This window comes from Sturnira hondurensis, unplaced genomic scaffold, assembly GCF_014824575.4.
Source record: "Sturnira hondurensis isolate 20B ecotype Veracruz unplaced genomic scaffold, ASM1482457v3 Scaffold0008151, whole genome shotgun sequence".
NCBI classification, from domain to species: Eukaryota; Metazoa; Chordata; class Mammalia; order Chiroptera; family Phyllostomidae; genus Sturnira; species Sturnira hondurensis.
Genome location: NW_028080782.1, coordinates 584501 through 599325, shown reverse-complemented (window position 1 = coordinate 599325; position 14825 = coordinate 584501). Strand labels below are relative to the sequence as shown.

Genomic DNA, 14825 nt, shown 5'->3' with positions numbered 1-14825 from the left:
TGTACGTCACATCCACGTAGACACACCCCCGACACACGCATGCGCACACAGCCAGTCCCACAGCCTGGAGGGAGGAACAGGACCCTCTGCCTCAGCCCTGGTTCTGAGTGCTGCACCAGGGCCCAGAAGTCACCCCAACACCAGAACAACCTGGACAGGAGGAACGCACCCCCCCCCACAGACACACTCATCACCCCAGACACACAAGTGCAGAGGAAAAGATCAGACCCAGGTCGACCCCCGATGGTGGAAGGTGACAAAGACAGACACGCACACAGACGTGGACACTGAAGGACCTAGGAGAGACCAAGACAGGCAGTCGACACACACACACACACACACACACGAGCAAAGGGGAGACACAGGAGGCCACACGTGGTGACAGACACGGAGACACACTCACAGAGACCGCCTCGGGGGGGTCTCAGGGTAACACACACACACACACAGCTACAAGCGCCACCTTCACCCGCACATCCCCAACCCATCCGTACCCGCTCCCGAAGCCTCTCAGGCCCCTTCCCTTACACCGCGAGCTCCCTACTTCCTCCCTGGCCCCTTCCGCCGCCAGAGTCACCACAGGGCTACCTCAGGAAAGTGACCGGCGTCCGCCAGGGCCTCCGATCGCAATGCGCGTGCTCGGGCCAGTAAGACCATGCTTCCCAGAACCCCCTCTGGCCTCCGGTCGGAGGGAGCGCTGCTGACCCGACGGGAGCCTGAGAGGCCAGCCTGCGGCTCCACGTCCCAGAAGCCCCCGCGCGCGGCCCCGGTGTCGAGAGGGCGGAGTCTGCGGCTGAGGCTCCTGGTGGTTCCGGAAGCCGGAAGAGGACGAGCGAGCAGGACGGGGACCAGGCAGGAGCGGGGTGGGAGGACGAAGTGGGGGCCAGGGCGGAGGGGGAAAGGGACAGAGGAGAGCAGGGAGATGCGGAGGGGGACGTTGCAGAAAAGGCGCAGTGTGGGTGGAGGCCGGAAAAGACGCTTCAGACCCTCTGCAGACCTCCAGCATCCTGCCAGGGGTCCTGATTGTCATGCTGACTTGACATGTTGACTTGACAAATTTGCAGAAAATTTGTAAGGCGTGCACAGGAAGCGTGCAAGAAAGCAAGTGAAGTTTGAGAAGTTTGAGCCCTTCCCGTCGTTGTACAGCTCCTGCTCTGGTCATGTTATTGTTACAGAACAAAGTGGGGGTTCTGCTGCCCGTGCCGCCCTCCCCGCAATAAGCAAGTTCTAGAGGCACCGGCTGGTGAGAAAGGAAAAACGTTTTAATTCAGTAGCTGCAGGGTCACGGAGAACGGCAGATTTTTGTCTCAAAACCCATCCCCTCCGGAGAACCTCAGGAAAAACACAGCTGCCCTCTGCCAGACCAAAAAGAAGACCGTGTCACGTTCCTGCTCCCATTCAAAGTACTGTCTTTCAGGAACCGCAGGTGCCCAGGAGTAGTCACCTAGGCAGCTCAGCTCGCTCCCGGCCACTGTCCTGTTTCAACCTCCCTCCTGGAAACCGCAGGAACCGGTCAGGCAGGCCGCTTTCCAGGGCCGCATGGTCGCTCTAACTCACTGCACTCTAAGTGCGCCAGGTGGGCAAAAGAAAGGACCTTCCTTACTTTGGGTTTATATTAGTTTTAGGGGTGGGATGGCCTGAATGCTAAGTGAACTTTACACATTTCCGCGTGCTGGGGACAGGGGTGGTCTAGCATGACCAATCGCTTGTTCTTCCCAAGCTAGACTGACAGGTTAGCCTTAGGTCCTGCACTTCCCCCGCTGTGGCCAGTCTGACCTCCGTGGTGCACCTGCCTGTCTTCCCCGGCCCCACCCCGAATCAGTTATCACTACTGGGTAGGAGGGCTGTCCCCTCCTCTAATCACCTTGCTAGCGTTTCACCTACTCAGTGCAATACTTACTCCTGCTGCCCTCTCGCCTGGGGCAGGGTATCTGCCTCCAGGATAGGGTGCTCCAAGGGAAAAGCAGGATCTTGGTTTCCTAGGCAACAAGACCCCACCCACAGCCTCACCTTTGCCCAGGGAGATAGAGGTCTCCTCAGGTGGCTCCTTTTTTTCCTGCCCTTGCATCCCCTCACCCATCCTGCCTGGCTATCTGTATCATTAAAATGTAGAAAATAATTTATTCCTGGCAACCAGGCTACTTTCCACATGAGGATACTGATACAGTCAAGGGCATTCACATAGGGAGTTGGGGTGGGAAAGAGGTCTCCAGATGGGGGAACTCTTACACTGTGAACCACAAAGCCAAGTGCAAAAGCAGTTGCTGCCCCAGCTGGTGTGGCACTGCGGACTGACTGCCTGGCTGCGAATCAAAGGGTCACTGGTTGATTCCCAGTCAGGGCGCATGGCTGGGTTGCAGGCTGGGTCCCCAGTGGGGGCTGCATGAAAGGCAACAATGTGTTGATGTTTCTCTCCCTCTCTTTCTCCCTCCTTTACTCTCTCTAAATATAAATAAATAAAATCTTTTTTAAAATAGCATTTGCTGAAAGTCTCAATGACCACAAAATTGCAAACCGCAGCTGCCTTAGGTGGTGATTAGTGACTTCTTTTTCTTTTCTTTTTTCCCAATATTTTATTTATTTATTTTTAGAGAGAGGGGACGGGAAGGAGAAAGAGTGGGAGAGAAACATCAATGTGTGGTTGCCTCTCACGCATCCCCTACTGAGGACCTGGCCTGCAACCCAGGCATGTGCCCCGACTGGGACTCAAACCGGCGACCCTTTGCTTCACAGGCCCATGCTCAATCCACTGAGCTACCCCAGCCAGGGCACTTCTTTTTCTATTTTAATCCTCACCTAGGGATATGTGTATTGATTTTAGAGAGAGAGGAAGGGATAGAGAGAGAAATAATCGATGTGAGAGAAACATCATTCTATTGTGACCTGTAACATTTTGGTTCACCATGTGATGTTCCATCTAAGTGAGCCACTGGGTCTGGGCTGTATCCCCTTTGAGATAGACTCATTCAAGCTGTTGAGCCAGGCGACCTGAGCTGTGCGTGGTACGGACCCCTCCTCCCATAGACCACCTCATTGTGTGAAAGCCCTCCCCCGACCTGTCAGAGGTGTCTTGGTCAGACTGGCTGGAGCTGTCCCTGATTGGTTCCCTAAGCAGAATGCAGGGAACTCTGTACCTCTTACTACAAAGAACAGAGGCACCTGGAAAAGAGCCCCGCTATTGCCAGTAAACAAAGCTCTCTTAGGTCTTGGGGAATGAGGGCAAAAACTGCACATTTTTAAAAGGCATCTTTGTCTTTTGGAATGGCAGGGCATGTCTACCACCCAACTGAAATTATTAACACGGAGTTTCAAAAACAATTGTGGAGGAAAATGTACCCCCCCAAAAAAATTAAAAAACAAAGCACAGACATGCAAGGATTCATGATGATGGTTACTTGGATTGTGGAAAATTGCAGGAGGGCTGTCAGGATATGTAAGTTACTTGCAAGGTTCTAGTTTTTATGGTGCGAGGTGGGGTCAAAGATATTGTGTATCAGAATACAGCATGACTACATTTTATGATACTTTGAATTATAAACACTTAAAAACTTATTTGAGTGGCATTTTTTTTCTTTTTTTAAAAGTATTTATTTTTTTTCAAGATTTTATTTATTTATTTATATTTAGAGGGAAAGAAGAGAGAGAGAGAAACATCAATGTATGGTTGCCTTCCGTGCATCCCCTGCTGGTAGTTGGCCTGCAAGGAACGAGCCTGCAACCCAGGCATGTGCCCTGACTGGGAATCGAACCGCAATCGTCTGGTTCGCAGGCCCGCGCTCAATCCACTGAGCTACACCAGCCAGGGCCTGAGTGGCATTTTTTGAATGATGAGAACTCTTGCAATTTAAAATTTTCTAAAAATCCTTAACTGTCTAATATGATCACTTGTGTAAATTGTAAGCAGTGTTTGTTACTTTAGGATCACTTTAGCTGGTGAAGAGACATGCCAATCATCTCTAGTTAGGGTTGGCCTTGTATTATGCAGGTTTGGAATGGTGCAGTGTCTTCAAGAATGACCCCCTGGCATAAAAATCCAGCAACTCTGGAAGGGGTGAATGAATGGATGGATGTTTGTTCTTCCCAAAGATCTGGTCACCAGAGAAAGCACAGCTGCTCACATCGCTCAAGACACAGACATTCATAAAACACCCACGCTGTGCTAAATAGTGCAAGAGAAACCAGAGGTGTGTCCCCTTCCCCTAAGAGAATGATTTCCACAACTATTTAAGGAACAGGAAGCTTTCAGGGTCTGATTTTAGCTATTTATTTATTTAGTAGAGAGAAGAAAAGGAAAAAGAGATAAAACATGGACATGCTAGAGATACATCAATTGGTTGCCTCTCACATGCCCCCAAATGGGGACCTGGGACCTCAATGCAGGCTTGTGCCCTGACTGGGAATTGAACTGGTGAACTTTCAGTTCGTAGGTGGGCAGTCAGTCCACTGAGCCACACCAGCCAGGCCCTGGCTGGAACTTTTGATCAGGTAGACCTACACAACTCTAGCTCTTCTCTACTTTTCAAACTTTTCATGGAGTTGTTGGCCTGGTGGCTTTTGATTTCAAATCCTATGAACTAGATTTCTTTATATTAAAAATGCTTTTTCTTTATTGGCATCTGCCTTGCTTTCTGTAATGTCATCTCCATGACAGTGGAGACTGTATGTGTCTAATACACTGCTGAGTCTCCAGCTGTTAGGACTATTTTTGGCACATGCAAGATATTCCGTGACTTTTTTCTGAAGGGTTAAATGAGTAAAAGGTGATGCTTATGAATGTAAAACTTCCCAGTGTTTCCATGTGGGCAACTCATTAATTTAAGAATAAAAATGAGTGAGCTGAATCAAGTACAACAGTTGTCTGGGTGCAGCCCATGGTCTGTGCAGCTGAGTGACCCACAGTCATGGAAACCCTGTTGGGTGAGGCCCTGCCAGGAGACCAAGCCACAGGCAGGGGATCTGTTGTTCCCTCCTCTGGGCCATCCATCAGTGGGGGCCTAAAAAGCAGGGCCGTATGGCACCAAGAAAAGACTTGTAAGTAAGGATCACCCCACAAGGAGAAGAATCTACTTCACTTTTTAAAATTTTTAATTGTTTGAGAGTGAGAAAGATTTGTTTTTCCAATTACTTAATGCATTCATTGGTTGAATTTTTTTCCAGTTTTAGTGAGAGAGAGAGAGAAATCAATCTGTATTTCTGTTTTTTATGCATTCATTGCTTGATTCCTTCTATTTGGACACCAAAGAACCAGAGGCCAAAAAACGTAGACTTCAAAAAAACTATGGCCAACTTGCACCTTGTAGGCTGAAGAGCGAATATGTCACGCAGGAAAAAAAACCCACAACATGAACATGAAAAGATTTAACCTAATTTAACCGTAAATGGGCATAAAGTCTAAGTTATGCAGGAGAAAAAGTCCTAGAGATCTACTGTACAAAACAATCCTCTAATGGTACCATCTTGTACAAATAAAACTGGGTTAAGAGGGTACTTCTTATGCCCTGTTAGGGTGGCTCGGTTGGTTGGAGCGCTTTCCCATACAAAAGCTTTCAGGTTCAATTTCTGGTCAAGATATATACCTCAGTTGCAGGCTGGATCCCACGTGGAGGTGCATATGGAAGGCAAAGGATAAATGTTTCTCAGATCTCTCTCTCTCTCTCTCTCTTCCCATAAAATTAATAAACCTATCCTCCAGTGAGAATAAAAAGAAAAGATGGTAGATCTCATGAGGTTTTGTCCACGAGAAATGACATTTTAAAGGCAAAGTACGAAAAATAGAAGCTTTCCACTTTTCATATTGTCTTCCCTATCTTATGCTCCTATTTGCTAACATGTAATAAATTTCGCTGAAGTTGTAGTTCTTAAAAAAAGATAAAAACAGTACAAACACAAAGGAGAGTGCACAGTAGATACTACTGTCAATTGTTCGTGTTTTCATTTAATGCTGTACCTCAGAGCATCTTCAGTTATCGGTATCTTCAGTTCTTCCTCACCATTTTTTAAGATTATTTATTTATTTTTAAAGAGAGGGGAATGGAGGGAGAAACAGAAAACATCACTGTGTGGTTGCCTCCCACGTGCCCCCCCTCCCCTAGAGACCTGGCCCGCAACCCAGGCACATGGCCTGACTGGGAAGTGAACTGGCAAACCTTTGGTTCGCAGGCTGTCACTCAATCCACTGAGCCACACCAGCCAGGGCTTCACCATTTCTTACACAGACAGATCCTAATGGATTTGGCCAACCTGCTAAGGATGAATCCATGGATGTTGTCAATGTTTCCTCTCTTCCAATCTGCACTGAGCCCTGGACTGGGAGGACACTGTCCTGTCCCCCAATATTTATACAGCTGTCTTCTCTTTGCCAGTTGGGGCTGTGCTCCAGCGTCATCTTCTGAGAGAGACCCTCCCTGACTGCCGAAGCTGAAATAGATTCTCCAATCACTTTCTATCTCATCTCTTGTGATCTCGCTCAGTAACGAGCAGTGGGGGCTCCGTGGGACCAGGGGCTGTGGCTTGCTCACGGCTAGACACACAGCACCTGGAACAGAGGAGGCACTGAATGACTCGCTGTTCACCTAGCGCCTCTTGTTTCTTGAGATTCCTGCTCATCAGAGGATGCAAAAATCCTAGGTGTTCATGGATTAGGTATTCACTTTCTTATGTCTTCAAACAGCCTCTCCCCGACCACTGAGCAGGAAAGAAAACAACTCAGGCTCCCACGTGACCCAATTCCATCATGCCCTTGTACATGACATCAGTCGCATGAACCTCCCTGTGTCACATCGAATCCAGAAGTGAAGAAAATGCCAGCTGCACACTTGTCTCTCCTTCTCCTCCACTTCTTAGCACCTTTCAGCCCGTCAGGAAAGCAGGTGATCTCACCTGTAAGGACACTTTCCCTTTAGGCAGTTCCTGAAGAAATTTGGCCCAAAGGAAAATTCCCCTGATGACATAGGGGATGTTTATTGGGTAAATGAGCATCCACGGAAAGGAGATGAGAAATCAATGAACCTCCCAGTGCTGCTGGTGTGGGGATGTGTGTGGTGGGGAGAGGGAGAGATGTAATTTCCCGCTACTAATATCAATGGTCACGGGAGACCAGAAAACCCCAGGGAAAACCATTCTGATAATAAGCATTAGACATGGTGTGACCATTCCCAAGCCAGGAAGCCAGACTGCAAGAGGGAAGTGGCCTGGTGCAGGTTTGCTTGGTTCTGGGTGTTCCCCAGACAGGTTTGTGCTCCCTCCCCACAAGTGCTGACACTCATTTGGACAGGACAACCGGTACCTGCATCTTTCACATCTGGCGACTGTTTAAAACAACGTTGGTCTCACTTTTTAAATTAAAACTTTTACTTTTGAAAAACTTAAAAGACCAATGTGAGATACTTTGGAATCTGAAGATTGTTACTTCCTAATCCTGAAAAAAAAAATTTTTTTCCTCGTCGTGAGCCACTTGGTAACCACAGGTGGTTCCCACAGCTCCTGAGCTTGGGACCTTCCAGCTGGTGTTGCAGGGAAACTAGGGGCCGTGTGTGGGGAAAACAAGGAAACACACAGATGGGAACAACCTGATCTTTGGACTAAATCCACGCATGTTTGACAAAGAGACAATGTCCCCATGGAGCTCACCTCCTCCTCTTCCTCCATCCTCTCCCTCCTCCACTTTCCTGTGGAGAAGAGGGAGACCAGAGACACTAAATGCGTTGTCCAAGGTCACGAGTCAGCTTTCTCCACCTCAGTCAGGAACTGCAGTGCCTCTGGACACACTCCCAGATACCAGACCTGCAGGGGCCTTACTTTCCACACGGCACTGCAGATGGTGAGCATGGCGTGGCCTATCCCCAGCACCCACATCCCTAGTATTGCCATGAGTAGGACTTCTCTTGCATTCTACGCGTGGGCTCCAATATCAAGTCTGGCACTTGCCCATGGGCTTATGACCTACCTGTCGGGTATGGACTCTGAGCTCCACACCTCCCTGCTATGTGTCTGGTGAGGTTTAAGGTCCCACGGAAGGTTTCCCCCACATGTCACACTCGCAGGGCTTCTCTCCCATGTGGATCCTCCAGTGGGCAGAAAGCAAGAAGTTCCTGATGGAGGCTTTGCTGCACCAGCCATACTCATAAAGCTTCTCCTCAGAGGTGGTTGGTCACATTCTCCTGCAGGGACAAGCGTGTCGTGAAGCGCTTGTGGCAGAGGGAGCACTGACAGGGTGACTCCCCGGTGTGCACATGCCTGTGCTTCCTGAGCGAGCAGTTTTTGCTGAAGGCCTTGCCACACTGGCTGCACTTGTAGGGCTTCTCCCCGGTGTGCGTCCTCTGGTGCAGGATGAGGTACTCGTTCCGACTGAAGGCCTTGCCACAGTCCCCACACTGGTACGGCTTCTCCCCAGTGTGAGTCTTCTGGCTGAAGGACTTGCCACAGTCCCCACATACGTACACCTTCTCCCAGTGTGCATCCTCTGATGCTCTTTGAGGTTCCCTTTCTGTCTGAAGGCCTTGCCGCAGTGGCCACACATGAGCGGCTTCTCGCCAGTGTGCGTCCTCTGGTGCCGGATAAGGTACCCTTTCTGGATGAAGGCCTTTCCACACTACTCACATGTGTACAGCTTCTCTTTATTGTGTGTCCTCTGGTGTTCACTGAGGGTCTCCTTCCGACTGAAGGCCTTGCCACGGTCCCCACATACGTACACCTTCTCCCCGTTGTGCATCCTNCACCTCAGTCAGGAACTGCAGTGCCTCTGGACACACTCCCAGATACCAGACCTGCAGGGGCCTTACTTTCCACACGGCACTGCAGATGGTGAGCACGGCATGGCCTATCCCCGGCACCCACATCCCTAGTATTGCCATGAGTAGGACTTCTCTTGCATTCTACGCGTGGGCTCCAATATCAAGTCTGGCACTTGCCCATGGGCTTATGACCTACCTGTCGGGTATGGATTCTGAGCTCCACACCTCCCTGCTATGTGTCTGGTGAGGTTTAAGGTCCCACGGAAGGTTTCCCCCACATGTCACACTCGCAGGGCTTCTCTCCCATGTGGATCCTCCAGTGGGCAGAAAGCAAGAAGTTCCTGATGGAGGCTTTGCTGCACCAGCCATACTCATAAAGCTTCTCCTCAGAGGTGGTTGGTCACATTCTCCTGCAGGGACAAGCGTGTCATGAAGCGCTTGTGGCAGAGGGAGCACTGACAGGGTGACTCCCCGGTGTGCACATGCCTGTGCTTCCTGAGCGAGCAGTTTTTGCTGAAGGGCTTGCTGCAATGGCTGCACTTATAGGGCTTCTCTCCAGTGTGCACACGCCGATGCATCCTGAGGGAGGAGTACTGCCTGAAGGCCTTGCCACACTGGCTGCACGTGTAGGGCTTCTCCCCGGTGTGCGTCCTCTGGTGCAGGATGAGGTACTCGTTCTGACTGAAGGCCTTGCCACAGTCCCCACACTGGTACGGCTTCTCCCCAGTGTGAGTCTTCTGGCTGAAGGACTTGCCACAGTCCCCACATACGTACACCTTCTCCCAGTGTGCATCCTCTGATGCTCTTTGAGATTCCCTTTCTGTCTGAAGGCCTTGCCGCAGTCCCCGCACGTGAATGGCTTCTCCCAGTGTGCGTCCTTTGGTGTAAGATGATGTGCGCCGTCAGCCTGAAGGCCTTGCCGCAGTTCCCACACATGTAAGGCTTCTCCCCAGTGTGCACACGCTGGTGGACGGTAAGGGATGACTGCTGGGTGAACTGTTTCCCACACGTGTGGCATGAGAAGAGCTTCTCCCCAGTGTGGACTCGTCGACGCATCCTCAGGGATGAGTTATGGCTGAAGACCTTGCCACATTCCTCGCACTCGTAGGGCTGCTTCTCTGCATTGAGGTTGGAGGGAGGAACGAGCACTGAAGCACCTGAGTCCTTCCCACACATGGCCAATGGGTGCGTCTCTGCTCCCCTAGGTCCCTCCGACATCATCGGGGCCCACGTGGGGCTTTGGTGGACGGATGTCTTAAATTCACAATATTCAGGGGCTAACACTTGGGACACGTCCAAATTCCCCAGACAGGTGCCTGGACTCTCCTGTTGCCTCCCCACCCAGTCACTCTGTGTCCCTTCACAGTTGTAACCCTGGGCACCATTCCTCGTGGGTCCTTCTGCAGTGACCACAACAGATGGTCTGTCTTTCCAATCATCCTCCTGTGGGTCTTTCGCGTCGGGTCTAGTCTCCACGTCTGAGGGGAGGGGGAAAGAGATGGCGACACACATGTAGTCAACCATGCTGGGAGGGAAGATCCTCCCAAAGTACCACAAGGCACAGCCTAAGAGCAGGGGACAGCCTGTCGTGGGGACAGAGGGGGAAGGGAAGCAGTGATGTGAGACAGTGAGGTTGAAGGAGGGGAGTGGAGAGTAAGATATGTCCCTTTGGGAGTGGGTGCAAAGGTGGACAGCCCAGCTCGGGTGGGAAGACAGACCTCTGAGGAGAAAGAGGAGGACGGTGGGCTTGGAGGCATGAATCAAAGGCTCCCCCAAACACAGTGAGTCTTCACTGCACCAAACTCCTCATTTCCAGGCCTTGTCTCACATGCTTGTGCTTCTCAAATCATTGACTGTAATTAGAAACGGTAAAGTAAAAGATGACTCACATGTGGGTGTGCTGGTTCTCTGTGTCCCCACAGGCCCACCAAGCACCCACCTTCCTACACTGCCCAAGAGTGTCCTGTCCCTTGTGGCTGGGGCCAGGACACTCATGGCGCACACTCGTCCCTCCACGCTGACCACAGCCGTTCCAATCCCATCCCATGTGTGTCCTAGACGCCTCAATTTTTGTTTCCACCTGGAGGCTGTCCTGAGTTCCAGACTCTGCACGTGGACATCAGAGTTCCTCCCAACATTAAAAACTGTGAGATCTTATGCAAGAATCTCGCTAAAAAAAGGGAAGATCCAGCCGCACAGAGCCCTCCACCATAGGAGGCAACAAAGACAGGAGGGTAAGTAGCTGCCCCCTACCCCCACTTAAGGCCCCGCAACATGTGAGTTTGAGGTCCCTCCCCTGAGTCCTGAGACCCCAGGTTTCTGTCTCTATGCTGACCCCTCCTAAATGGATGCCCCCGCCCAGAGCCCCTTTCTCAGCTCTGCTGAGGTATAAACCAAGACCTACAGGGAGTCCTTCGCTGGTGTCCAAACCTACTGTATTGGATGCAGACCAGTGATCTAGGAACCTCCAGTCCCCAATAATAGAAACAGCAAAAGACCCATCACAGTAACTTAGCAAAATAAGACCACTATGACCTATACGATATAATTTCACTCATGTGAGGCAAATAGAACTGTGAAAGTGACAGGGACAGAAAGTAGAACAAGGGTGTGAGGAACAGGGGTGGGGGGTGTGAAGCTGCTCATTAGAGGAGACAGATCATCAGTTGGAGACGAATGAGCACCTTGGCAGTGGATGGTTGAACAAGAATACGATTGCACATTAAGCCATGGAACTGTGCATGTAACAGGAGTTAAATGGTCAGAAACAAAATAGTGAAACAGTTCATTTAATCTTATCTTTGTTTTGCAACCATTAAAAAAATAAATATTTTGCCCTGGCTGCTGTGGCTCAGTGGACTGAATGTCAGCCTGCGAACCAAAAGGTCAGTGGTTCTATACCCAGTCAGGGTACAAGCCTGAGTTGTGATCCAGGTGCCCCATTTGGGGCTTGCGAGAGGTGACCGATCTATGTGTCTCTCACACATTGTTGTTTCTCTCACTGTTTCTCCCTATCTTCCCCCCTCTCTAAAAATAAATCAATAAAATGTTTAAAGAAAATAAAGAAATTTTTCTATAATTAGAAAAGAAAAAGATTTAGTAATCATCCTTGACTCACCGTTTCCCTCCCACCATCCAGACTGTTAACAAATGCCACCGCACAGGAGAACACCTTGAACCGGACCAGACCGACACACCACCAAGGTCACGATGCAGCAGCTCCCCCGCCCCCTACTCTCTAGAACCCACAGTCCACTCCGCAGGAAGAGGAGCTCAGAGTCGGACCAAACCCTCCCGCACCTTCCCGGTCCCCAGGGGACCACAGGCAACGCCTTCCCACCCTCCTGACTCCTCTACGCCATCCAGCCCCACTCGTCCTTGTTTCCCTTTGATTTCCTGGTCCATGCCCAGTGCTTCCTGCCTCAGGGCCTTTGCACCTGCCCTTCCCTCGGCCTTCCCATGGGTGCCCCTCCTCGAGCCTCAGGGAAGCTCTGTCCCCCACAGGGAGGCCTTCTCTGTCCACCCTACTGTGGAGAGGAAGCTCCCGCCTGCCGTTCTCTTGCCTGCGTCATTGTGAGTGACCATTACAGTGCTCTTCCTCCTTCTATGCACGGCCAGCTCCTGCAGTGGGAGGTGAGCTCCGTGAAGGCAAGAGCCTTGCTGGTCCCCAGCTCACAGCTTTTGGCATACGGAAGGCACCTGATAAACCTTCGTGGAGTGTTGGCCACGTGCTGGCATGGTACCTAGTAGTCCACACTGCAGGTGAATGGTTGCTGGTAAGATTACACCCACTTTACAGATGCTGAAACTGAGGCTTTGAGAACTGAGCCACAGCCAAAATGTCATCCAGCAAATTTGATCATGTGAACAAATCCCTGGGACACTATCTGGCCCCTGTAACTATCTTATCCTGGAGGAAAGGATTTGAGAAGAGGGCAAGGTAGAAAAATCTCGGATTCATGGCCTGAGGTGTGGGGGTGATGCCGGATGTCAGAGCAGCTGGTGGACTGGGACGTGGAGGCTGCAGGTAAGTTTCCAGAGGGAAGAGGGATGGAGGGTGCCAGTGGGTGTGTTTGGGGCCCATGGGTCTGAGACACACCGGGGACATAACTGGCCTGTGGCTGCAGAGACTGGAGAGAGGCGTCTCGGTTGTGAACATGCTCAGAAACACAATCCCCAAAGGAAGCAACTGAAAAACTGAACTTTATCAAATTACAAACTTGTCATCAACAAACAGTGCTGGGGCATCTGGGTATGCACATTCAAAAGGGTGACAGCATGTGGTGATCAGAGGGGATGGGACTTTGGGTGGCGGGCACACAATGTAACATACATATCATTTATCACAGAAGTGTACACTTGAGACCTACATGATCCTATTCGCCAGTGTCACCACAATAAACTTAATTTAAAATAAAAACAGTGACATTAGCCCCTTTTTACATCATTAACAACAATTAAGTCAAAATTGACCAAAGACCTAAATAAACAGCTAACATTCTAAACTTATAGAAAAGACCAGAGTAAGCCTTCATGGCCTTTAGTCAGGCATCAGTGCCTCAAACATAACACCAAAGTACATGCAACAACAAAATCAACTGGACTCCATCAATATTTAAAAAGCTGGCATTTCAAATGATGCTATCGAGGAAGAGAAAAAACTACCCACAGAGTGGGAGAAATAGTTGGAAAGCACATACCTGACAAAAGACTTAGAAAAATAATTAGCATCAAAAGAATATGTACAGAACTTTCAGAACAGAAGCAAACAACCCAAGTGAAAAAAAAGGCAAAAGACTTGAACCAGACATGTCACCGAAGCGAATATACCGATGGCAAATAGGCACCTGAAAAGGTTCTCAGTACCAGATTAAAGGTGGAATGTGGTAAGACTGCACACCAACGAGAATGGCTACAATGAGAAAGACTGAAGTTGTTCGGTTTGGACAAGCACATGGATCGATGCGATACCTGTTTCGCGGTGGTGGAATTAAAAAATGAGACAGCTGCTTTGGAAAAAAGTTTGGCAGTTTCTGAAAAAGTGAAATGTGCACCTATGTATAACCCAACCATTCTCAACAGCAGGAACATGTGTCTACAAAAAATGACCAGAACTGAAAACAACCAATGTGTTTATCATCAAGTGAATGGATAAACACATTGTAGTCTCTCCGTGAAGTAGAGTATTGTTCAACAATAAAAAGAAGTCAGCTACTGCCCACAGCAGGTGGCTCAGCAGGTCTGAGCACCGAGATGAGAGAAGGTAGGTTAGATCCCAGGTCAAAGTCTGTACAGGAGGCAAGGGGTTGATGTTTCTCATTCTCTATCTCACTATCAAACCAATAAACATATCTTTGGGTGAGAATTTAAAAATAAAAAAAAAGAAAAGAAAAAAGACAAGGGAACAATTGATACATACAGACCACATGGGTGAACCCCCCCAAAATGATACTGAATGTAAGAAGTCACATTAAAAAAAAAGAGTATGCACCATATGATTCTATATATATAAAATCCTAGAATAGGCAAACTAAACCACAGTGGTGGCAGGGGGGCTGAGGGTAGGGGAAATTTGGATACAAATGTCAAATTGCATCAAATCGTTCACTTTAACTAGGTGCAGTAACTGTAGGTCAGTTAAACCTCCACCAAAGCTGTTAAAGAAATGGGATTGTACACTAACTCTGAAGGCTAGAGGAACAATGTTACTCGGGGACATCTCTGTGTTAGTTGCTCATCTTTGAAGAGTGCCGTGATTTCTATCATATTGCTACATCCTGATTTGTTCGGTCAGTCTTGTAGGTAGGCACCCAGGAAATTTCTCTAGATTTTTCTTCCTTTGAAAAACTCTGCATGTTTAATTAAAGGATTTATTTTAGAAATGAAATCATTTGAAGTTTGGTTGGTAACACCAAACTGTCTCCCAAAACAGCTGTCAGTTCAGGCTGCTAAAATGAGGACACCTTTCCCTACCTTTTTTAAAATATTTTTTAATTTATTTATCTTTAGAGGGGAAGGGAAGGAGAGAGGAAGAGAAACATCAATGTATGGTTGCTTCTTGTGCATCCCCTGCTGGGAACTGGCCCCTGCCGG

At 49.2% G+C, this 14825-nt stretch overlaps 3 protein-coding genes and 1 long non-coding RNA gene across 4 annotated transcripts in view; 1 reads left to right on the top strand and 3 right to left on the bottom strand.

Annotated features, from left to right (window-relative positions):
- LOC118992218 (zinc finger protein 420-like) overlaps positions 1-768 on the bottom strand; it is a 40948-nt gene extending 40180 nt beyond the window's left edge. Inside the window, 1 exon segment of the mRNA XM_037053919.1 lies at positions 589-768. Within this exon segment, the coding sequence (XP_036909814.1) occupies positions 589-657 (69 nt within the window). The 5' untranslated portion in view covers positions 658-768.
- Positions 1-14825, bottom strand: part of LOC118992228 (zinc finger protein 569-like) — a 159532-nt gene that overhangs the window by 104826 nt on the left and 39881 nt on the right. The gene's annotated exons all lie outside the window — the stretch shown is intronic.
- The window catches only part of LOC118992216 (uncharacterized), a 30879-nt gene continuing 16992 nt past the window's right edge, over positions 939-14825 (top strand). Inside the window, exon 1 of the long non-coding RNA XR_005067600.1 lies at positions 939-1576. This is a non-coding gene — a long non-coding RNA (uncharacterized LOC118992216). The remainder of the gene's footprint in view (positions 1577-14825) is intronic.
- On the bottom strand, positions 8873-10344 carry LOC118992212 (zinc finger protein 501-like). Its single transcript, XM_037053914.1, is given in 3 exon segments — positions 8873-9507; positions 9510-9596; positions 9599-10344. Coding segments are annotated over 3 exon segments (1134 nt in total). The 5' UTR covers positions 10257-10344; the 3' UTR covers positions 8873-9118.